The 22,843-nt window shown below is 48.1% G+C and overlaps 1 protein-coding gene across 2 annotated transcripts in view; it reads right to left on the bottom strand.

Annotated features, from left to right (window-relative positions):
- Positions 1-1,325: 1,325 nt before the first annotated feature.
- SLC39A14 (solute carrier family 39 member 14) overlaps positions 1,326-22,843 on the bottom strand; it is a 45,510-nt gene continuing 23,992 nt past the window's right edge. Inside the window, exons 2-9 of one of the 2 annotated variants that reach the window (XM_061200680.1) lie at positions 13,474-13,751; positions 11,321-11,507; positions 10,329-10,498; positions 5,885-6,007; positions 5,214-5,402; positions 4,889-5,096; positions 3,630-3,814; positions 1,326-1,600 (exon numbers count right to left, since the gene is read on the bottom strand). In XM_061200680.1, coding sequence (XP_061056663.1) covers positions 1,454-1,600; positions 3,630-3,814; positions 4,889-5,096; positions 5,214-5,402; positions 5,885-6,007; positions 10,329-10,498; positions 11,321-11,507; positions 13,474-13,737 — 1,473 coding nt within the window. In that variant the 5' untranslated portion in view covers positions 13,738-13,751 and the 3' untranslated portion in view covers positions 1,326-1,453. Of the gene's footprint in view, positions 1,601-3,629; positions 3,815-4,888; positions 5,097-5,213; positions 5,403-5,884; positions 6,008-8,073; positions 8,244-10,328; positions 10,499-11,320; positions 11,508-13,473; positions 13,752-22,843 lie in introns of both variants that reach the window. The other variant, XM_061200679.1, reaches the window with a different exon arrangement.

Raw genomic sequence — 22,843 nt, 5'->3', positions numbered from 1 at the left:
GACTGTGGGCACCACTGAGGAAGGCTTCTGGAGAGGTCGGCTCCCCAGAGTGGCTAAAGAATCTCACATTATCAATATGATAATAATAAAGCAATTCACCTAGTGAACCTGGAGATTAGCTCCCCTCGAAGCCAGAGCTCTGAGGAGAGGGCTCCACAGGGCCGGCGGCTGGCCTACGGTCTCACACACAAGTCTATCAATCCGTTTTTCTGAAGAGAGTTAGAACAATTCCTATTCAGTTCAATACAGGATTCGCCCTTGCTTGTTTGGGGTGAGGGAGGAAGGGGGAACCCCAGACGGTGCAGCAGAACCCATGGGTCCTCTATTCTGCAAACCCCAGGGATGCCCCCATCCAAGCTCTGGACCTTCCATCTCAGAGTTCTATCACTGTTACTTATGGAATTAGTAAACCCTAAATGTTGCCTGCACTGATTCCATTTCTGATTACCCTTGTCAAGAAGACCACAAGCTGCACTCCAGTTCTGTAAGTCAGCTTGCCACCTGTCAGCACAACTGTTGACCAGGGAGGTAAATCTGTGCAGTCTGCCCTCTGACACGGGCATCGTCAATGTGCTTAGAATGTGCTTCCAGGGATTCTCCCAGGAGATGGGGGTGGGGAAAGGGGGGTAGAAATCACAGCAAAGCCAACGGATTTCTCACAGGTCTCTCTTCTCTGCCCTCCAGTCTGCCAGTGTTCATCCAAAAGGAGGGGAGGTTCAGGCAACAGAACCTACCTGCTGGCTCACCTGGACGGCCACGAAACACCAGGTGCAGAACCGGTGCCAAGCATCCCAGTGGGAACAGGTAACCATCCTGACAAGACACACACCCCCATCTCAGGGTGATCCTTGCCTCTCCCTCCCGCCCTAACTCATCTGTTTCCAGCTTTCAGTTCTCTTTGAAAGAATAGGCAACTGAACAGATTTTGAAAAAATAAGAGGGATTCCTGTCTTCTATACCTTTTCTGTAAAAATAGGCGGATTCGCTTAAAAATGGGTCACCTTGAGGCCGAGGAAACACATTTAGATTTATGGGCCCCAAACTATAGATTCACCTCCTGATATTTCTAACCAAGTTGTGAGCCCTGGCTATCTTTTTGCATTGTCGGGCAAAGGATTCAAAATGTCTCAGTGCTGGTTGGAAGAGAAAGAGGCCAGGGCAACCAGAGAAAAAAGTTAGTCTTGTCTTTTAAGCTGCATTCAGTTCCAGAATCGCTCTGAGAAAGAAGAGGAAAGGGAGAGAGGCACTACCTAGAGGCTGGTTACCAGGGCAGCTTATTCCTAGGATACAGCATTTTAAAAACAGCTAACATTTGAATGCAGGAATACAGTCTCCATGTCACAGTTTTTAATAGAACTGCCTCTTCCGAGGTGCTTCCTGGATGAGGAGTCCTCGGGCCAGGGATCGGCAGCCAAGGGCCAGACTGCCAATGCCGCCGGCTCCTGGCAGGGCCCTACCCGATCTGGATCTGTCCCGAATACATAGTGAGGACCAGCATGATGCCGAAACCAGTCAAGAGGCCCAGGTTCTGGATGACAAAGGGGATCAAGACACTGCCCTTCCTTTCATCCTCTTGGCAGACCTCGTTCATCTCAGGGAACTGAGGAAGAAGAAGAAAACACGAGAGTTGCAGTTCCTTCTTAACCTTTAAGTGCAGGACAGTTCAGTCATATATATATTACCTAACAATTATTACAACATTTACTATTATTATATTTTTATATTATAAGGCCACCATAATCATTAGTATAAATATACGATTATAATAAAGATATATAATATACGATTGGTTTACAAAGAAAATCAACAGCAATAACTTCTAGAACTTAAACGTTAGAGCCTTTCTCCAAGATGGTTACCACTACTTTACAGCTATGGAAGTGAAACAAAGTACTATACATGCATGTAACCCTGGATGTGTTTAGATGCAGACTAAAAATAACCACTTTGATAAAAATTACTGTGATCTTTAAAAACACTTCAAAAGGTCTTTTTGCTATCAGAACGTTGTCACTTGTTTGGGAAACTCAGCAACCATGTAAGGGGCCAGAGAATGGAACTAAGCATTGCCATGACTCAAGGCCTCTAGCTGCTGGCCAGCAAGGCAGGTGACAAAAATACCCTAACCCCAGGGAGGGCCACCCACCGGAGGAGAGAATCTAAGATGTTTCCATGGGCTGAGGATGGACCATGGTGGTCAGTGCTCTCATCATCTCATCAAAAATACTACTTTCCGGGACTGCTCTGCTGGTGCAGTGGTTAAGACTCCGCGCTCCCAATGCAGGGGGCCCAGGTTCGTTCCCTGGTCAGGGAACTAGATCCCACATGTCACAACTAAGGAGCCCGCCTGCTGCAACTAAGACCCAGCATGACCAAGTAAATAAATAAATATTAAAAAAAACACAAAAACAAAAAACTGCTTTCCGAGGATATGGAAAATAATTCATGCAAACCTGCCAAAGAACACATCATGCCAACAAGGAAGGAAATCAACCTTGTTAGTTAGAAAGATGCAACAAATCAGGTATTAAACTAGCAAACACAAAACTACTTAAATGGTTATACCAAATGTTAGCGGGTACAATGTACACTTTCAGACACTGCTAATGATGTAAATTAAAGAAGGGTAAGCTTTTTAGAAAGCAATTTGGCGATACATATTAAAACCTCAAACCACGCATCCCTCCTGAACCAGCAATTCTTGTTCTGGAGAAGGTAAATCCTCTCACCAAATACTACTGCTAATGAGAAAAGGATGCTTTTAAAGAGTATGCAACATGAAAAATGTCTAGGATGTATTAAGTAAAAAAAAAAAAAAAAAAAAAAAGAAACTAGGATATAAAATTGGGTACTCCATGTGATTAGAGTTACTTAAAAACAAACACAAGGCACTGAGATGAAAAAGAAACAAACCCAAGTGTTGTTGTTTTGGGGGAGAATAATTATGGGTAATTTCCTCTCCTTCCTTCCCTCCCTCCCCCATTCTTTATCTATAAGTCTCTATTCTGTAATACTTAAAGTAAGGACCCTGGAGTTGAGATACATCATTTTCTTTAACGACATATGCTAAAGGAACATAGGCCTTTCATCCTTTAAAATTTAATGTTCCCTTAAAAGGCATTGAACAGTACACTGTTATTTACAAATCGTGTGGCATGTGACTTGATTCCTCAATAAAGTTATTATTGGTGGCTCAGCGGTTAAGAATCTGCCTGCCAGTGCAGCGGACACAGGTTCGATCCCTGGTCCGGGAAGATCCACATGCCGCAGAGCAACTAAGCCCGTGTGCTACAACTACTGAGCCTGAGCTCCAGAGCCCACGAACCACAACTACTGAGCCCACAAGCTCTAGGGTCCGCGTGCCTAGAGCCTGTGCTCCACAACAAAAGAAGCCACTGCAACGAGAAGCCTGCGCACCGCAATAAAGAGTAGCCCCCGCTCGCCGCAACTAGAGAAAGCCCGCGCACAGCAACAAAGACCCAATGCAGCCAAAAATAAATAAATAAATAAATTTATTAAAAAAAAAAAAAACAAAACTAACTAATGCCCCTTAGCTGTCCTCCCAATCCAATGAATTTCATAACCCGATCCAGTTTTGCCTACAAGGTATTAAAACTATGGAAACTTACCATATCAGCCAGAGAAATATACAAGAACATTCCTCCAGCCAGGGCAAAGATCCAGTTAGCAGAGAAGTGGCTGCCAGCTAAGATGCCGAAGCCCAGGCCCACGTAACAGCAGCAGGCAGAGAGGAAGTTGAAGAAGAGAGCCTGCTGGATACTCATGCCGGCATTGAGCAGGATGACAAAGTCTCCTATGGTGGGGACAACAAGAGGGGAGGGTGTGGACAGAAGATTCATACTAGGTCGTGGGACACACAACTTGATGAGGACATGCTTAAACGCTGGATGGAGTGTGGGTGAAAATCAAGATGGCCCCAGACTGGAGATCACGGTGACAAGACTAGGGCCCCCTTCACCACCACGCCAAGGGGCTGTCTCCACCTGTGAGGCTGGGAGTGTACATCCAGCCTAGAGGCTGAACACAATGCACAGGATTTTCAAAAGGGAAAACCATCTAGCAATGGCCTCATTTCTCTTTTGATTGATGGTGAAACAGAAGGAGCTTCCTTCCTCAAAACTGCAATGAATGGTACTTTTCGAAAACAAAATTGAGACTGAGAGAAGTTAAAGTAATTTGCCCAAAGTCACAAGCCGATAAGTGTCAAAGCCAGGACATGACCTTGAGTGTCTGAGCCTCCAAAAAGTCTAGTTTACACTCTCCCTCTGATAAAACCAAGGACCTTCCAACCCCTGGTTCATCTATTTCTTCTACCGACCAGACTTCTAACATACATCTCAGCCTGTGGAAGATGAATAGGATATAAGAGATAACCTATATTGAGCACTTAGAATAGTATATGGCACGCAGTAAGTCCTTTTCACTATTTTTTCCTTTTGTTTCTTACGATAAATCAATGAGGTAGGTACCAGTATTAAGCCCAGTGTAGAGGTGAGGAAACAGCCACAGGTTGTGGGACTATGGGGAAACAACCATCCCAGTAAAAAATGCCATCATTTCCAAAGATCAATTTTCTTTCTTTCTTTCTTTTTTTGGCCATGATGTGTGGCATGCGGGATCTTAGCTCCCTGACCAGGGGTTGAACCCGTGCCCCCTGCAGTGGAAGCGTGGAGTCTTAACCATTAGAAAGCCAGGGAAGTCCCGTCCAATGATCAATTTTCAATTATTAATTCAGCTGTTGAGAATTAGTGGTTGGATTTCACATAGCATAGACAATGTGTTAGTTAATGATAATGTGTGTTCTGAAGTGGGGGGAGGAGTCGGCACAAGCGGAGGGGGCTGGGGGGCGGGGTGTCAGCACACTTACCTAGCTCGTGTGGGAACTCCTCGCAGAGGATGGCCACCGAGGTGCTGATGCCTTGGAAGACAGACACGGTGAAGGAGGCACCGATAGCCAGGCCATCGATGAAATTATGGAGGCCGTCGCTCAGGGTGATCATCCAGGCCAGTGTGCCGATGTCAGAGTAGCGGACACCTTTCAGCCAGTAGCAGGCGCTCTGGGAAGCCTGCAGGTCCTGCAAGAAAGCCCCCCTGTCAAAGGGTGGACGACGGACCTTCAAGGTAGGCCCGAGTCATCAAGGCCATTACCGCTTAAGGGCCCCTGCCTGCCCAGCAGTGGATGGCCCACTGACCTGGACAGAGAGGGAGCCCACGATGACCTTCTCATCCATCACAGGGGCCTTTCCGTCCAGCTCGCCACTGCAGCGCTGAGGAATCATGTGGTCCAGATCCCCGTTCTGCAGCTTCTCCGTCACCCCCTCCTCCTGATCCTTCTGGGAAGGGAGCGTCTCAGAGGCATAATGACTGTGTCCATGATGATGCTGGAGGGACCACAGGGAGGGGTTGGGTCCGTGCAACGCTCACCAAAACCACCCAACCAGCAGGAGCTCCAAGCACCGGGAAGACCTCGTTCCCACCATCCAAGAAAACACAAGCAGGCAATAGGACAGAAACCTAGGGCAAGGTGTTGGAGAAAGCTGAATCGAAGGGCATGTGGTGCTGCCATGGGACGGACCTCAGAGGAGTGACCTCAGGGCCAACACTCATTCCTGCCAGGAGGCACAGCAAAGAGCGTTTAGAGCTGCTCCTCGCATGGCTGATGATTCGCCCTCACCCACTGCTAATACCCTCCTGAGGTGAAGTGAGATAGCTACTCAGGAAATAGTTTGTGGGTTTGAATCCACAGCGGGAGGATCCAGGTAAGCTCACTGGATTGGCACTGAGGTAACACCACTATCGGACACATTTCTGAGATGGATGCTCTCCCTAGAGGCGCTTCTTTTTACCAACGATTAGGCCTCACCTCATTTTTCTGCCTAAGAAGCATCTTCAAGACCTTCTCTGTGAAAAAGAAGAGATAAAAGCCCCCAAACACCACTGCAGACTTGGAGACATAATAATCTTCCAGAGGGTTGAAACCAAAAGCCTGTGGACCCAAGAAAAAAAAATGAGTTTAAGAATATAGAAAAATCTTCACTGGTCCCCTCTCATCTCTTTAACCACTTGACTCTAGGAAAGGAAGAGGCCGGGATAACTCTGCCATGTACTCAATCCCTTTCCAGCAAAAATCTAGCCCTTGATGTTTCCCTAATGTCACATCACCAGACCTGCTGGGTTCTTTCTAGCTTATTTTCTGATGCAAAAGACAAATAGTCTTTAGAATTTTACTCTCAGGAAGAACAGCCTTGGATGTGGCTTTCTACTTTTAATGAGGATTCTGTCTTCATTTCTCCTGGTGCTCTGCTACAAGGGCAGACTCTGCCGGCAGATTCCATCTTTAAGGAGGAGACACTCGTGTTTGTTTTCATCGTTATATAGCGTTCCTGGCTGATCTGCCTGTAAACACACAGGGAGATGGTACAGTTATACTTTCTAAAATGGGAAATCCTTTGTCCAGTTAAATAGTAAGAATTGCGGCATCTTCCTGACCGCAGACCTCCCAGTGACCACAAAACCAAGAAAGCAGACTGGGTGACTGCATGTGTCAATTTTGGGGGTTTTGTCTTGGTTTCTGGAAACTTCACTTATTATGGCCAAAAGGAAGAAAGAAAAAAGACTCCATTGGGAAGCAGACAGGAGTAGAAATCAGGAGAATTGCATTCTTGATGATGCTCCTGACTTGTGCAGGGGGGCCTTGGGAAAGTGTCTGCTGACCTGCTCCTAAGCTTTCCGATAGGAAATGGGCCTCTCGAATAAACGCCAGCCTTCTCATGAATGGGTCCCAGATAAAAGACCATCAGTACCAGGAACTCCGGGCTGCTTAAAAGCTAAGTGTTTTTCTTTTCTATTTTAAAGGGACGAAATGCAATCTCTTAGTGTAGTTTTCTAAGAGACATTAAAGGTCAAGTTCTAGAATAGAAATTACTCATTCTGGCCAACTTTCCAGGAGAGTCAAATCATCTTAAGGAAAAGTGGAGTGAAAAGAGGTAACTAACAGTTCTCCACAAAAAGCACTAAGATATGAGCTCTTGTGCAGGTCAGATTCTGTATCTGTTAAATGGGTACAACATTCCTTGTTTCCTACACATCACAGAGGTGATCTAAGGATCAACTCAGAAAACACAAAACCGCATCTTGGAAAACAAAGTGCTATAAGGAGCCCGGGGCGTCATCTTTCTGCTTCACCTCCGGCTCATCCAGGCCTGTCAGACTACCCACAGTGAAGCGCCTCAGGATTCCTGCCATCAGCAGGTCTACGCAGAGACCACACGGGATCAGAAACTCCTCCAAGGCCCTGCTAAGCCTTACAGACACTGGGCTCCTCCCCTCTCATGAAGGGTTTCCTGGTTAGCCCAGGCGAAGGGGCAAAGGTGCCATCAACATGTGTGAGGCCAGACTGGTGGGTTCTCTCTAGCGTATTTTCTTTCTTTTCTTCTTCTTTTTTTTTTTGCCAACAGCAAAACTTTACTGCACACCTATTATATAAAGGCCCTTCAATGGATTAGGAGCTCATTATTTAATCCTCATACCTCTCTAGCTTATTTTCTGATGCAAAAGACAGATTGTCTTTAGAATTTAATGCCCTACGGAGGAGAAGTGAGCTTTTCATTGAGACCTACGGATTCTGTTTTTGGTGCCAAAAGCTCCAAATTGGGAGCCATAATGTGACCTAACTACACTACCTCTCTTCACCCAACAGATAGTGAGCACCAGGTGTTTAAGAAACATTAACTCACGTAACCCTCACGGCATCACCCTGAGGTCCGCCCTTATTACTCTTCCCGTTTTACGTATGAGGAAACGGAAGCACAGAGAGGTCAGGTGACTTGCCCAAGGGCACAGAACTTGTGGCCGGTGGAGCTGGGATTTGAACCAGCTCTCAAACCTTCTCTAACCTGCCTCTCCTCGCTCGTGCCTACGTCCTAGCTTCACTTTCCAAAAGGAGAGGACCTCCTCTCTAGGCCTTCTGTGGAGACGGAGGGCCCTCCCACTGTGTCCCGCCATCCCCCAGGAGGCGGCGTGCTCCTGTGCAAGGGCCCTGGCTTGCCATACCTCGGGGATGAGCTGGAAGAGGGCGTTGGAGTAGAGGGTTCCAATCGCCAGAGCTATGAAGTAGAGCAGCAGCCTCTTGTAAAAAGTCTTCTTCATGAAGGGCACCACGCTGGCCCCCATCAGGGAGCAGAGGGAGATGACGGTCACACAGAGGAGACCGTACCCCCAGACTGCCGGGGAGGGGGAGCCAGCCCCACCCAGGACAGGGACAAGGGCGAACGCCCCACGGCACAGCAGCCGCCATTCAGGGAGAGCGGTGGAGAGGGCGGGAGGTAGAGTGGGAGGGGGTTTTGGTGGATATTAACAAAGGAGGCAAAACAAGAAAAATCAGAGAGACAAGCAGGGAGGGAGAGAGAAACAGAACATTTGTTAGTGATTCAAGTCCGATGGAATTTCCTTCAATCAGCTCAGGAGTAACGGGGAGGAACTCGAGGTGGCCTTGGAACCCCGCGTCTCTCGCCCCTGCTGCCTGGGGGCTGAGTCCCACCTGCTAGCTGTTGTGCCTGGCAGGGCAGGTCCTGTCTTGGCCCGTAGCCGAGGTGTGCTCAGGCCTAGCCAGGGGCTGCGCAGCAGACTTTGGACTCGAGAGCTCTATGGAACAGGAAACCAGAGCAAGGGGAAGAGACTGATCGATCGTTGGGCTGCCGTGTTGGCACGTCTGACCCTCGCTATGCAGGCACATGGGACACTCCCCGCACCCAGTCTGCTCTGTGCAGGACTCAACAAAGTCGGACGTGCAGGGCAGAAGGGACGGACAAGTAAGGCCCGATGGCCACAAAATCCATTCTCTTAACATCTCAGGTTTTGTTGCCTTTTTTTTTTTTTTTCCTATGACCTTGTTTTGTTTTTTGTTTTTGTTTTCGGCTATGCCCCGAAACTTGCAGGATCTCAGTTCCCCGACCAGGGAATGAACCTGGGCCATGGCACAGGAAACCTGGAATCCTAACCACTAGGCCACCAGGGAACTCCCTCAGGTTTTGCTTTATTTGTTTGTTTCCATTTGCTTTGAGAGGGCTGCAGTGTAGAGAAGAGAGTTCCAAGATCACCCCGTCGAAAAATATTTCCTCTACCATTTCCCAGTGTCACACACTCCGGGCAGGACAAAAGTGAGCCAGGATGAGGCCTCCCCTGTGAGCCCAGGGGCGGAGTATGTACCATTATTGTATTCCCATTCAACAGGCAACACAGCACTTCATTTCCAATCTTGAAAAAAAATTAATAAATTTAATTTCTGGAGCTGAAAAAAAAGTAGCCCAAGATGAGGCCTGCCCTGAGAAGTGCTTGCTAGATTCATGTGGAATTCTGATATAGCATCAAGATGGTTCACCTTAAACCAGATTTCTCCCCTCATCATGAAGAGGGAACAGGCAAGGCAAGGCTGGGCATCCCATAGAGTCTTTTGATTGGGAAAGGGCAGGCAGCTGCCTATGGAAGGCGGCCATCAACATTCTCAAAGAAGGTCCACACATCACCCATCGCCCCACTGCACGTCCTTGCCTGAGCTGACAGGTGGGCAGACTGTCACCTTGGGTCTTATTTTTTTTAGCTCCTCAGTGGTTACAATTAAAGAACAAAATCAACAAACATTTCAGAACAGTCAAGTAAGGGTGCCAGGAAGTCAGTCCTATCAGGAAAAAGTCAAGATGCAAGGTGTGAAGAACGGTGGGTCCCTTTCCTTTATTTGGTAATTTTGATTTCGCTTTTTTCATTAAATAGTCTTGATTCTGTGTTTGGCCCTCTATACTGTGGATTAGGGCCTGCTTAAAAAAAAAGGATCACGTACTTTCTAGGTCAATACAACTTTTCAGTCGGTAACCTCTTTCTTTCCACCTCATTCCAGGTGGATCATCTCTTGGTGGCCACATCTGAGTACGGCCAGGTCCTCTACTTAGAACAGAGGGGGGGTCCGGAGGACCAAGGGCAGGGATAGCCACCACCAGCTGCTTTCCTTTCCAGCCCTGCCGACAGGGCTTAGGAAAGGCACTGACTGGGGAATGAGGCTGACAGGTCCCCAGCATGGGGGACAAGTGCTGAGAGCCTTGCATCTGACATCCCCTGAAGAGGCCAGAGGCAAACCTGGGTGCCCCCAGGAGTGAGAGGAGGCCCTTGAGATCCAGAGGCAGAAGTCATTTGCATCCCTTGACATGAGGAAGAAGTTAATGGTTCAGGTGGCGGCTGTCAGGTGCCTTGGAGCACAGGGGCGGGGCGGGGACGCCCCAGGGAGAGAGGACGCGCACGCTTCTTTGCTACTGCACCTCTGGGATGAGCTGGAAGAGCGCGTTAGACAGCAGCGTTCCAATGGACAGGGCGATGAAGTAAGTGAGCACACGGCTGAAAAACGCTTTCTCAGTGCACGGCAGGACGAGCACTCCCAGGAGAGAGGCCAGGTTAATCAGTGAGACACTGAGGAAACCAAAGCCCCACACTGTGGAGGAACAAGAACAGACGAGGGCCTCCATTACTGAGGGTGGAGGTACTCTTGCTGCCGGGGGGCAGCCCGTTCTGAACTCAGCGGCAATCGGGGCAGACAGAGGTCCGCCAACCCATCAGTAAATGCTTGTTGAGTCCACCTCTTGCTGGGTGCTGTGGAGAAGCCTAAAAATATACACCAAAGCTGCTATCCAAAAGCAGCTTACCTTTCAGACGGAGGGGCAGATGAAAACGTGAAAGGCTATAGACCATAGGAGTTAAATAACGACAGCAGGAAACGACGTGGGGTGTGACACAGGTGGCACATGCTAGGTACCAAGTGCCAGGCCGCTCACACCAGCATGACAGGACTGCAGAAGGTCGATCCAGGTCCAAGGGAGCCGTGTGCACACACAGGCCACAGTGAACCACTGTGGCTGGAGCAGGGGTACCAGGCAGGGGAGGGGGAAGAGGATGAAGTGGGCTGAGGGCAGACTGTGAAAGGCCTTAAATGCTAAACTCAAAAATCAAGGTGTTGGCCCCCTGGTAGTTTAATAAAAACCAAAACGGAAAAGTGACCAAAAAGAGCACCTCGAGGCTGGTCCAAAAGCCCCACGACGGCACGCTCACCAGCCACGCTGCCTGGCCTGGCAATGTGCTGGACCGGTCTTGGGAGCACACGAGATACCGGTATAGTCATTACTCCAACTCGCCCCTCCCGACGATGATAAGAGGATGATAACCGGTCAAACATTCAGTGGGCAGCTCTATCTGATCAGCCCAGCGGTCCTCGTGCAGACAAGCACGGACCAGGCCCTGCCTTCCCGTGCCGGCTCACCTTCAACTGAGCTGGGCCTCCCCTCTTCCGCCTGCTCGTTCTCCTCATTCTCCTGGTTCTCGGAGGAGCAGGCCCGGGAATCCAGCTGCTGGAGGATGGTGGGGCAGAACTCCTGGAACTCACGCCCCCCAATCCGCAACTGGTCGCTGAGGTTGTGGGCAGCAAAGAGGTCTCCAGAACTGAAGCACTGAAACCAAGTGGGAGGGGCAGAAAGCCTCTTAGGACACAAAGTCACACCTTGTCCCTGATGAGCCTTCCCAGACGGAAAATAGAAGATGCAACTGTTCAAATTTCACGGAACCTGCAGACTAATTTCCAAGGATGAGAGCAAAGTGGTCCCTAAACTTGAAAGACTGATAAGTAATCTTAGAGATCAGCCACCCATACATACCTTCCGCTCACCCATCTGTAAATGGCTACCCAGAAGTTCTGGGAACAACCGAATTCCAATCATTATGACCAGGGTGTGGTTTCTGGGAAACATGCCTCTGTGTGCATACCTGAAGATACAGCTTCTCCCAGATCCCAAATCTGGCCACATTACAACAGCCCAGGGAGCTATTACAGTAAAATGCAGATTTCACATACTTCTCCAGAGCTATTGAGCACAGGTGTCTAAGGGGAACAGTAGTCTCCTGGACCATATACAGTAATGTCCCCAGCCTGCAGGATGTGTTGGCAGAGATTGGGGAAGGAAGCGGGGGAAATCTGAAGACTCAAGGTCTGCCATGGAGCAAGTGTGGGCTGCCCAGTGGGCATGAGCTCTCAGTTCCCTTGGGAGGCATCAGGTTAAGTGGTTCTCACACACCGTTCCCGTGAAACACTGCCATTTTACTTCTAATTAGACAGTTACACGTCGGTCTTTCGCTGAGTTTGGTTTTACGTGGCTCTTGTCTCTGAGGGAGCCAGCTCTCTGGGAGTGCCGACGAGTGAGGGTTTCTGGGCCTACAAAGCTGGGGGTTGGGACTTCCCTGGGGTCCAGTGGTTAAGACTTCACCTTCCAATGCAGGGGGTGCGAGTTCAATCCCTGGTCAGGGAGGCTGGGATCCCACATGCCTCGTGGCCAAAAAACCAAAAAACATAAAACTGAAGCAATATTGTAACAAATTCAATAAAGACTTTAAAAATGGTCCACATCAAAAAAATCTTAAAAAAAAAAAAAATGCTGGGGGCTGGACTCGGTGACCCCAAGATTCTGCTGCTGAGCCGGGAGGCCTCTGGGGTCAGGCTGCACGAGCCCCCCAAGGCAGCCGCCCCTCTGACTCAGACGTGCACCACGCCCCCGTGGTTCTGCATACACGCCACATGGCCCCCCACAGCCCGGCCACTCGGTCTCTCCAAACTCTGCTCTCCTTCAAGGCGAAGCTCCAGGACGCCCCACACAGAAGCTTCCTTGACCATCTAGTGCACACTCACCCGCTTCTCTCATTTCTGAATCCTGTAATGACTATCCAAGCCACAGCATCTAGCGCTTCATTTGAATATCAGTTAACTCTGTTCTTGGTTGGCTGAGCTCCCCATCTTAACAGTAAACTCCCTAAACATGACTCATTTTTCTCTATTTCTCACAACACTCAGCACAGGGAACAAAGTAGATAGATAAAGACGTTGCTGGCTGACTTATATTTGGCTGCCACACGCAGCCTCAGACTCTGATTAGCCAAGATGATATGGAAGACAGAACAGAGAACCAGGAGCCAAAATACCTGAGTCTTAATCCTGGTCCCTCCAGAACTCACTGTGGGTCCCTTAGTATCTCAGTATATACAGGATATAATGAAGATCTGCCACCTGCATGTAGAGGTACTTTGAGGCTCACCTAGGATAATGGGCAAAGGGCTTTGCAGAAACTCTATTAGAAATATTAGCTGACCCGGGAGCTCCAGCTTACCAGCAGTTCCAGGAGATCCCAGTGCAGCTCTGAGGAAGGGTCTGGAGGGCTAAGAGCCCCTGCTTCATGGCTGCCCTTTGCTAAGGGCTTCAAAACACCCATGTAGGAGGTCGGGAGGCGCTGCTGGAGACTCAGACTAGCTGATCCCGACCGTGGGGGAAGAAGTGGCCCCTCTGCTCTGTCATCAAGGCTCACCTGCCCCCAACTAGATTGGGAACCTTGAAAGGACAGAGACGGTGCTGGGCAGAGCCAGGAGCCTTACCGTCGAGAGGTTCCTCGGTCCCTGCATGGACTGGGAGACGTTGTCCCGGCCCACTCCCACATCCAGGTGGTTGAGCAGGGCCTTCAGCTGCTGCAGGGTGAGGCTGTCGCCCTCCCCGTAGCGATGCATGAGGTTCTGCAAGAAAGAGGCTGCGCTGATGGCGGGTGTCCCCACGGATACAGCGTGAGCCTCAGGAGCAGCTGTCCACACGCCGAGCAGAGCCAGCAGGAGGCAGCTGGGGAGGGCTGGGTGCAGCAGCTTCATGGTGACAGGTGAGGCTGCAAGAGGAGAAGGCCAGGTGAGGGCAAGGCTTAGGACACCCATCCTCTCCTTCCACACCAGACCCGTCAGCTGCGCTCCAAACCCGAGGGTCTCTCTTCAGACTCTGAATCCAGTTGGTATCAAAACTGACCCTTCACTCCTTCTCTAATGCCTCTGCCTAGCTTTTGAGAAAAATCCTTCTTTTGAAACAGAAAATAAAATAAGAACAAATTCAATAGGTTTGACCAAATTTGAAAAGAAAAAAGTATAGAAAAACTATGGGTGTTTAAAGTCTTTACCTTTTTAGAGATACTGAAATCATCATGGATTAAATATCTTACTTGGGATTTGCTTCAAAATAACCAAGGAGTGGATATTTGCATTAGAGTATAGATGAAACAAGACTGGGCATGAGTTGATAATTGTTGGAACTGAGTGATGGGTAGGTGGGAATCCATGATACTATTCTCTCTACTTTTGTATATGTTTGAAATTCTCCAAAGGAAAATCTAAAAAAAAAACCTGAACACTACCACTTAAAGAGGGGGGATAAAAAACAGACTGGGAAAAATATACACCATCAAACACGCCAAAGGATTATTTCTATACTACCTAAATTAGGGAACCAACATGAAAAATACTCAGTCTCCCTGGTTTGTTAAGAATACAAATTTAAAAGATGGAGGGGGCTTCCCTGGTGGCGCAGTGGTTGAGAATCTGCCTGCTAATGCAGGGGACACGGGTTCGAGCCCTGGTCTGCGAAGATCCCACATGCCGCGGAGCAACTGGGCCCGTGAGCCACAACTACTGAGCCTGCGCGACTGGAGCCTGTGCTCTGCAACAAGAGAGGCCGCGATAGTGAGGGGCCCGCGCACCGCAATGAAGAGTGGCACCCGCTTGCCGCAACTAGAGAAAGCCCTCGCACAGAAACTAAGACCCAACACAGCTAAAAATAAATAAATAAATAAATTTATTTAAAAAAAAAAAAAAAAAGATGGAGGGTGCTACTTTGCTACTTATTAAAATAGCAAAACACATTTTTTAAAAAAGATATAAAACCAAATGTTAGTGAGGTTAAACAATGGAATAACATACTTCTGGGGGCTGTATACATAATATGACTCTGAACAAGTTATATGACAATAAATGTATTTAAATCCTTTAATAACTCTACTTCTAGAATTTACACTAAGAGAAGCAATCCAAAAATAAAAAGGCTATTGGCAGAAAGATGTGTTGTGGTCAAGTGGATTATATCAATTTCATGCAATAGTATGCAGCTATAAAAAGGAGAATCGTGAGTTTAATGTTAAATAAAGAAGCAGAACAATTATGTAATCAGAGTTAAGAACCGAGAAGGAACAGAGAAAAAAATGAAAGCTTCCAGTAGCAGGATGGATGATTTTTTTCTTTTGTTAATCATTTCCCTTAGTATAGTTATAATTTAATTTGTGAATAAACAAATACCAGGAGGGGAAAATGAGCCTCCTATTTAATCCAGGCCCAGGAGCCCAGGCACTGCAGTTATTCCCATGCCTCCCCGGGGCACCCGGGGCTCTGGCATGATGCCTCACATGGATCACTCCATCTCCCGGACCTTGCCTGGGACAGAGGAACCAGAGCAAAGTGGTTAAGAGCAGGCTTACTTGCATCCTGACTCTGCCGTTTACCAGCTGTGTGATCTTGGGCAAGTTATTTAACCAGAGTCAACATTCTACAGTCACCCAGAGCGGTGATAGAGCGTACCATGGCCTTTAGGGTCAGGAAGACCTGGCTTGAATTTCCACACTGCTGCTTCCCAGAAGTGACCTTGGCCAAGTTACGTAGCCTCTCTCTCCGCACCTACGTTTTCTCATCTATAAAATTTGTACCCACCTCATTGGACTCTTGTGAAGATTTAACGACATGAGCTTTGGCAATGGACTAGACTCAAGAAAGCACTCGATAAAACATGGCTATGATTATTATAAGACTTGTAATTGGCAGGGTTCCTCCACTTTGACTCCCTCTCAGATATTAAGCTACCAATGGAAGCATAGTGGCCGACTTTACTCCACGCCTACATCGCACAGGTCCCCCACCACAAGCATACCCGGGACATTCCAGGCTTTAGGTTCCACACATGGGGCACGCACAGAATCTGGAGACGTTCATACCATCACTCTTCAGTGAATATACTTTGAGTCACACAAATGAATGGATTAGGCATCAGCCAAAACGATAGTCTGTACAAGTGTTACTTGGAGACTAAAAACTCTCAAATCTCCACCAAGACCCAAAAGTTAACCTATAGTGAGTAGGGTGGATCTTATCCAAAACAGCTAAACTCCACTGTACAAAGAAAGCTGTTCTCCGCCCGACCACACTGTGACTTGTCTAAGGCGTGTGCTGTACTGTTAAAACAAAAGGGAGGAGGGCTGCATGGGTTTAGGAAAGGGGGGGCAAAGAGATGGGGACAGCAGCTAGCAGTCCCAGTGTGACCTTACTTGAAGCACCTGACACTCACTGATTCCTTTAAGAGAAGGCAGGACATTTATCCCCACATAACAGATGAGGAAACTGGGGTTTGGGGATTAGGGAACGTGGTCCATGACCAGCAAGTAGACCAGAAATCGAATTTTTCATGAACTGAAGCCAGGTCTGAACGACACTAAAGTCAGGGCACTCTTAGCCACTGTCCCCTCTGTGTGGAGACACACACATATATGCCCCAGGTCCCATGCAGAAGCCACCAAAGCCCGCGTGTCTCTGGGCAGATCCACCCCAGTTTCTACCAGTCCCAGCAGGCACCCCAAATCTAGGCGTAAGATGCCCTGAAGACCTGTGGAGGAAACCCCCCAAGTGTGTAACACAGACAGGCTGTGTTACAGGGTTCCCTCTGCAGAATCACTTCAACAAAACAAGCAATCAAATTCATCTGCAGCAACTTCAGAACACTCACAAACAAGAGACACGCAAAAACACTTCAAGGCCGAGACACCTGGGGTACTTACAGCTGTACCCGGGCAGGCATTCGCGTCAAGGTAAGCATCGACTCCGCGTGTGCTCTTCAGTGACCCAGGGGCCCCTGAGCCCCTCCGCCGGCAGCTGGGAGTGGGTGGGGCGGAGCCCTCCCGCCTGGCCCGCACTCCAGACAGGACGCCCACGCCACCCCACCCCGGAGAGGCAGAGGAGAATCTAGAAACAGCTGGAGGGCGGTAAGGAGTCCTGGTCCGGGGATCCTGGACACGTTAAAGACACTTCAAATCCAAGTGACCCTGGCTTTTTTGGCAGACATGAAAGGGGAGCTTTGTGCTCCAAAGGAGATGTAAGTCATTCTTAGGGAAAAAAAGAAAGTTTATAAGGGATTCTTTGGAGGAGAGAAAGAAGACAGGAAGAGGACACATACAGCTCCGGAGCAGCGGGATGGTGAGGCTGGGCAGGGGTCCTTGCCTCCAGCTCCAGCTGCAGGAGGAAGCCCAAGCCCGTTCTATTAAGTCCATGGAAATGGGCGGCCCCGGGTGGGCCGTTCCCCCCCCCCCCGGGGAGCTGAGCCAGCTGCCCTCAAGGCCACCTTCCTTCCAGGAGGAGTAAGAAGAGCCCAAGGGGCCAGGCATTAAAAACAAGCTGCCGACAGACAAAGGCTCGAGTATGCTGTTGGCTCAGAGGACCAGGCTCCCAGACTAAAGAGAAGCTGGAGTCTTCTCCACCCCTTTGTTCACCTGGCTCAGGTTCCAAGAAGTAAATTATTTTAGTGCCTTAAGTCTGTCTTCAAGGCGCCAGACCCAACCCTCCCCAGGGCGGGGTCGGGTGCGGGGTGAGGTGAGAGTCGACAGGAGATGCTTTTGCTCTGGACCCTCTGTGGAGCTTCAGAAGTGCCTTCCTACCTTGGAGGCTCCTAAATCAGATTCCACCTGCCTGTGGTCCCTTCACTTGGCTCAGAAATATCTCATTCTGGAAGTGGCACTTCTGTCCCGTGGACATAACTTTACTCTTATATTTACCGTGCTGCATTTTTTCCATGCCCACCCCCTGTCTCAGAGATGAGCAAACATTTACTTCTCTTCGTGGGGACAGAGTAGTGACTTTCCGTGATGCTTGGTCCAGGGACTGGACATTGATGTGAGCAGAACAGGCAACAGAGACCCGGGGGGCCTGGGAGCCGCTGGGCCTCCCAACACCCACTCCTTTCCCTGACCACGAGCTGGCCAGACAGCCCACCGTTCTCCCTCTCGGATTCCTCTGGGCCGAGGAATGGAACGCGGAAGGTAAGATCTAATGCTCCAGAGACAAACATGGCTGAGGCACAGCGGTTTCCAAGGCCAACTGGTAAGTCACGGGAAATGGGCAAAGGATGTGTTTGGGACCCTACCTCCTCTGTGCAGCACCCTATGCCTACTCTGCGCCCCCTCAAAGCACGGGCTATGTGGGAGCACAGTGAATGGGAAGACTCGAACTCTTCAGCTGCGATGCTAGTCAGCGGCAGGCCAAGGCGTGGCGTGTGTGCAAGGGCAATCTGAATTGGGCTTTTGCAAAGCACTTCAGTTAAAACTGAGAAAAGACTGATGGTCCACACTAGAGAATGACCACGGGGGTCAGAGGGGTGGATAAGGAGGTGCAGGTGAGGGGGCAGGGGAAAAGGAGAGGCTATAGTGACATGAATGATGGCTCCCGAAGTCCTTGGCTGCACTACTCACTGGCCTTAGTGAATCATCTTAAGCCTTCTCCTCAACTGTCTCCTCCCCACTTGAAATCCAAAGGATGTAAAAAGAGGCATCAAGTTCTCTTATATTCCTCTTGGGGACAGACAGCAGGGGGTCTCTGAGGTACCTGTGCTCTCAGTACCCAACTAACTACCACAAGGCAGCTGCCACCCCCCTGGGGGCTCTCTCCCCACAGCTCATTGCTGCAGAAGACTGTCAAATAGACTGGTCTTCCTCCAGCCCCCAGCCCCTCCCCATTCTAAGGCTGTGACCTGCCAGCCTAATAGGAATGTCTCCCCGGTGGACACTCCCCATGAAAGGTTAACCAGTGAGGGGTAAAACAGACACACATGGTCTGGGTGAGCCAAGGGGGCAGCTTCCAGAGCCTACCTCAGGAGAGGTGTATAAAAATCCCCGAAACTTGCAGACCGAAGACAAAGCCAGGCCTCAGAGTGGAGGTGGAGGCCCTGAGGACTCAAAAACCCTGGCCTTTGTCTTCCCTGCCGTGGGTGCTGGTAACTAGGAAAAGTGCAGCTCTGGCAACAGAAGGACCACTGGGCTTGGTGGGAGAAGTCCAATCTGTACCTCACTGATCTCACTAGGTCGCCTTCCTTATATTGGCAAGAGGAAAACAAATCCACAGAGCTTTCTTTGAATACTAAGAAAGATAAGGTATGTTGAAACACTATATAAAAATAAAGATTTCTGAATTAAGATGGAGAACTGAAATGGTAGCATTTTTCCTTCAACTGATAACTAACTTTTGAGTTAAAAAAAAAAATAGTAAAAAGCAAGCCAAAAAAAAAAAAAAAATAGTCACCCACAGCAAGCAAACAAGGAAAGAGACATAATCTGATATAATAACTTCCAAACCAGAGGCAAGGAAAGGAATGCACGAGGCACCACACGTGGCTGGTCTCCCAGCCCTGGCCCGGCCCCAGGAGGATTCTCACTAAACCGCCCCAGATCTGAAGAGAGGCAGATTGCCGCCAAGTCTTCCTGCCCTTCCACTGGGGAGTAGTGGGAAAAGGTGCTGGGAAACAAAGAAAAAGGTGGCAGGGGAACAAGAACAATGGGCTGACTCTCTCTGAGGGAAATAAGGGCTGCAAGGCTGCAGGCTGAACTGGGGAAGCTGTCCAATTCCAGTGGGTCCTCCTACCCCTCCAACAGCACCTCCCCAGTCCAGGGCCGCCACCGGGGCCACCACCAAAGTCGCAGAACACAGGCCCGATCCATGCCCTCCACCCCCAACTCAGGCTACAGAGAACACGCCATAAATACCCAGCACTCGGCACTGCTGTCACTGGGGTGGGGGACAAACCAGCCTCAAAGTGGTGGGAAGAAAGTCACTGCCTTATTTTAGAGCCAAAAGAGGCAAAAGGCACTAGCATGAATATGACGAGAAGAAACAGCAGGCCAACCATGCAGAGACAAAGATGTCAATGGAAAGGAAAACATCACTCCAGAGACAGTAATCCCTCAAAACTGCCAACTCTGTGGAATAACTCAATTAGAACATGCACACAATAAAACCAGAGCTCAGAGGTGGGGCTGTAAAACAAAAGGAGATGCAGGTTTACCCAAAAAAGACCAACAAAACATCACTGAAGAACTAATACATAGATTATAATGAACAGAGAACAGAATTCTGCCAGAAATTTCAAATAGAGATACTGACAAAAGGTTTGAGATCAGCACAGTGAATGCGGATGGAAAAGACAAATTAAAGCACGTAGTGACGACATGACACCAACGCCAGGATAACTGGTGTTCCTGAAGTAGAGAACCTGAGACTGGAATAAAAAATATGTTCAAAGATAAAAAACACATGATTTCCCTGAAATGAAAGGAAAAACAGAATCTGATGATTGCAATAATACACTGTACTCCACAAAAATTTCATGCAGAAGGCTCAACACTGGGACACTGCCTAGCGAAGTTACCAAACTTAAAAAGAAGACTTTTGCAGGTATCCAGAAGAAACTCCCTCGTCCCATAATATTTTCTTCCAAAAACTGTGAAATGTACTAAAACTTCTTTTAAGTGGCAGAAAATTCAGACTGCCCTCACCTTCTCCATAGCAACATTTAGCATCAGAAGAAATGCAAGTGTTTACATAATTCTGAGAGAAAGAAAATATGAACCAATGAATATTATTCCCAGCTGTGATGTCGTACAAATTGGTAAAGACAACAGGCAGAAATTCTCAAGCATGAAATAAGTCAGAGACTTCAGTCCCCTTTCTAGGGGGGAAGAAAATGACATGATAATGAAATGCAGCTAATTAGTAGAAAAATAAAATGAAGGCTCAGGAATGCAAAAACCACGGGTAAGCATTAAAACCCTTCAAATAAGAAATAATTAAAAACTATGGGGATTACGGTTATAGGACAGAATCTAAATGTTATAATCATGGACAATTTAATAATATAATTAATACAATCAAGAGATGGAAAGAAAGGAGACGAGAAAAAAATGTGAAAATGCTAATGTCCTGGGACTTCCCTGGTGGTGCAGTGGTTAAGAATCCGCCTGCTAATGCAGGAGACATGGGTTCGAGCCCTGGTCCGGGAAGATCCCACATGCCGCGGGCAACTAGCCCGTGTGCCACAACTATTGAGCCCGCGTGCTGCAACTACTGAAGCCTGCGCACCTAGAACCCATGCTCCACAGCAAGAGAAGCCACCGCAATGAGAAGCCCGCGCACCTCAACGAAGACCCAACACAGCCAAAAAAAGAAAAAAAAGCTAATGTCCTCATTTTTCATAGCAGAGTCAATAAATACCATCTAAAATGGAAACAAGTAATTATAGATGTGACTCACAAGCTTTTTTTTTTAGCCTTTTTGGGGTCTTTTAGGAAATCATCTCTCTTGTGAAAGACACATTTCTTCATAGTTTAATAATTCCTTTAATTTTACTATAGTTTCTTTTTCTTTGGTTACATTCAGGGAAGTTTTAATACTTTTTTATAGGAGTATTTTCTTTAATTTTTATTGGAGTATAGTTGATTTACAATGTTGTGTTAGTTTCAGGCGTACAGTAAAGTGAATCAGTTAAATATATATATATATATATATGTATATATATTCTTTTTCAGATTCTTTTCCCATATACGTTATTACAGAATATTGAGTAGAGTTCCCTGTGCTATACAGTAGGTCTTTATTAGTTATCTATTTTATATATAGTAGTATGTATATGTTTATCCTAATCTCCTAATTTGTCATTTGCTCCCACGTTTTGGAGTATTTATATCTATTTCTCTGTATGCATTTATCTGTGAGCATGTCTGGAAGGCTGTCTGGAATAATGTTCACCTAATATTAGTGATGACTATTTCTGAGTGGTGGGATTTGGAGTGTTTTGTTTTGTTTTGTTTTTAACCTTTTTAAATGCATCACTGATGTGTCCCAATGGGTTGTGTAGGTACAACAATATAAGAAAACATGGGTGATTTTTTTTATAATCAGGGAGTTAGGGAGAACTTTCTAAGTATGGGACAAAACCTAGAAGCTGTAAAATTAATAATTTGACTACACAAACTGCCAAGTGTTCTATAAATAATTAGTGTACTCCCAGCACTCATGGACAAACTAACAAAGATACAGTTCTCTGTGTAAGTCCCCATAGACACCGGGAGAAAAACAATAGTCTCTCAGCATGGTACTCAAGTACATACCCCCCTACAGGCTCTCTGGAGTCCAAAAAGCTTTGAGAAAAACTACCGAGCCTGTGGTCCTCCCCGCCCACCAAATGAACATTGTCCAAGAGGCCACTCTCCTCTCGGACAAGATGAAACTCCCTCCCAAGTATAGTGCAAATATCACAGTTTGAAAGCAAGTCCTCGGCCTTGCCCAACAGTCTCAGGGCTCAACGGGCCCATTCTTCTCCTGCTTCCCTAGGCCCTCCCTCCTAACTGCTCTCCCACATACCCTAAAAGGATGTGCTCTCTCCTCTTCCAGCTCGCACTCCCAGAACCTTAGCCTCAGGCTTTGGCTCAGCCAAAGGCCACCCAGGGTGGGAGATTTCCACTGACAGCGTAGGAGAGCTGGCAGGGAGGAGGGCAGTGGGGGTACCTGGAACTGGTGACCCACTTACTATACTGTCCCCATGAAACCTCACATCGCTGGGAGAGGCAGGATGAGAAAACTTTAAAAAAAAAAAAAAAAAAAAAAGAGTGGTGACCCAGAAGCAGAGAACAAAATTAGAACCACTAGCCTGCCGTTCATGGACCAATATTTACTGAGTCCCCATTGTGCGAGTCACTGCCCGTGGGAGGGAGGTTGGGAAGGGCAGAGGCCAGCGGCGTCAGGGCCCTGGGCAGCCAGCACAGGCGGCTGGGACAGCTGATTTAGCCACATGCTGAGCCCTGAGGGCTGGACCAGCAGGGGAGAGTTGTGCATCTGCCAGGCTCCACCGTCCCAG

The sequence above is a fragment of the Eubalaena glacialis genome, chromosome 9 (assembly GCF_028564815.1).
Source record: "Eubalaena glacialis isolate mEubGla1 chromosome 9, mEubGla1.1.hap2.+ XY, whole genome shotgun sequence".
Taxonomy (NCBI): domain Eukaryota; kingdom Metazoa; phylum Chordata; class Mammalia; order Artiodactyla; family Balaenidae; genus Eubalaena; species Eubalaena glacialis.
This window is presented reverse-complemented; position numbering and strand designations above follow the sequence as displayed.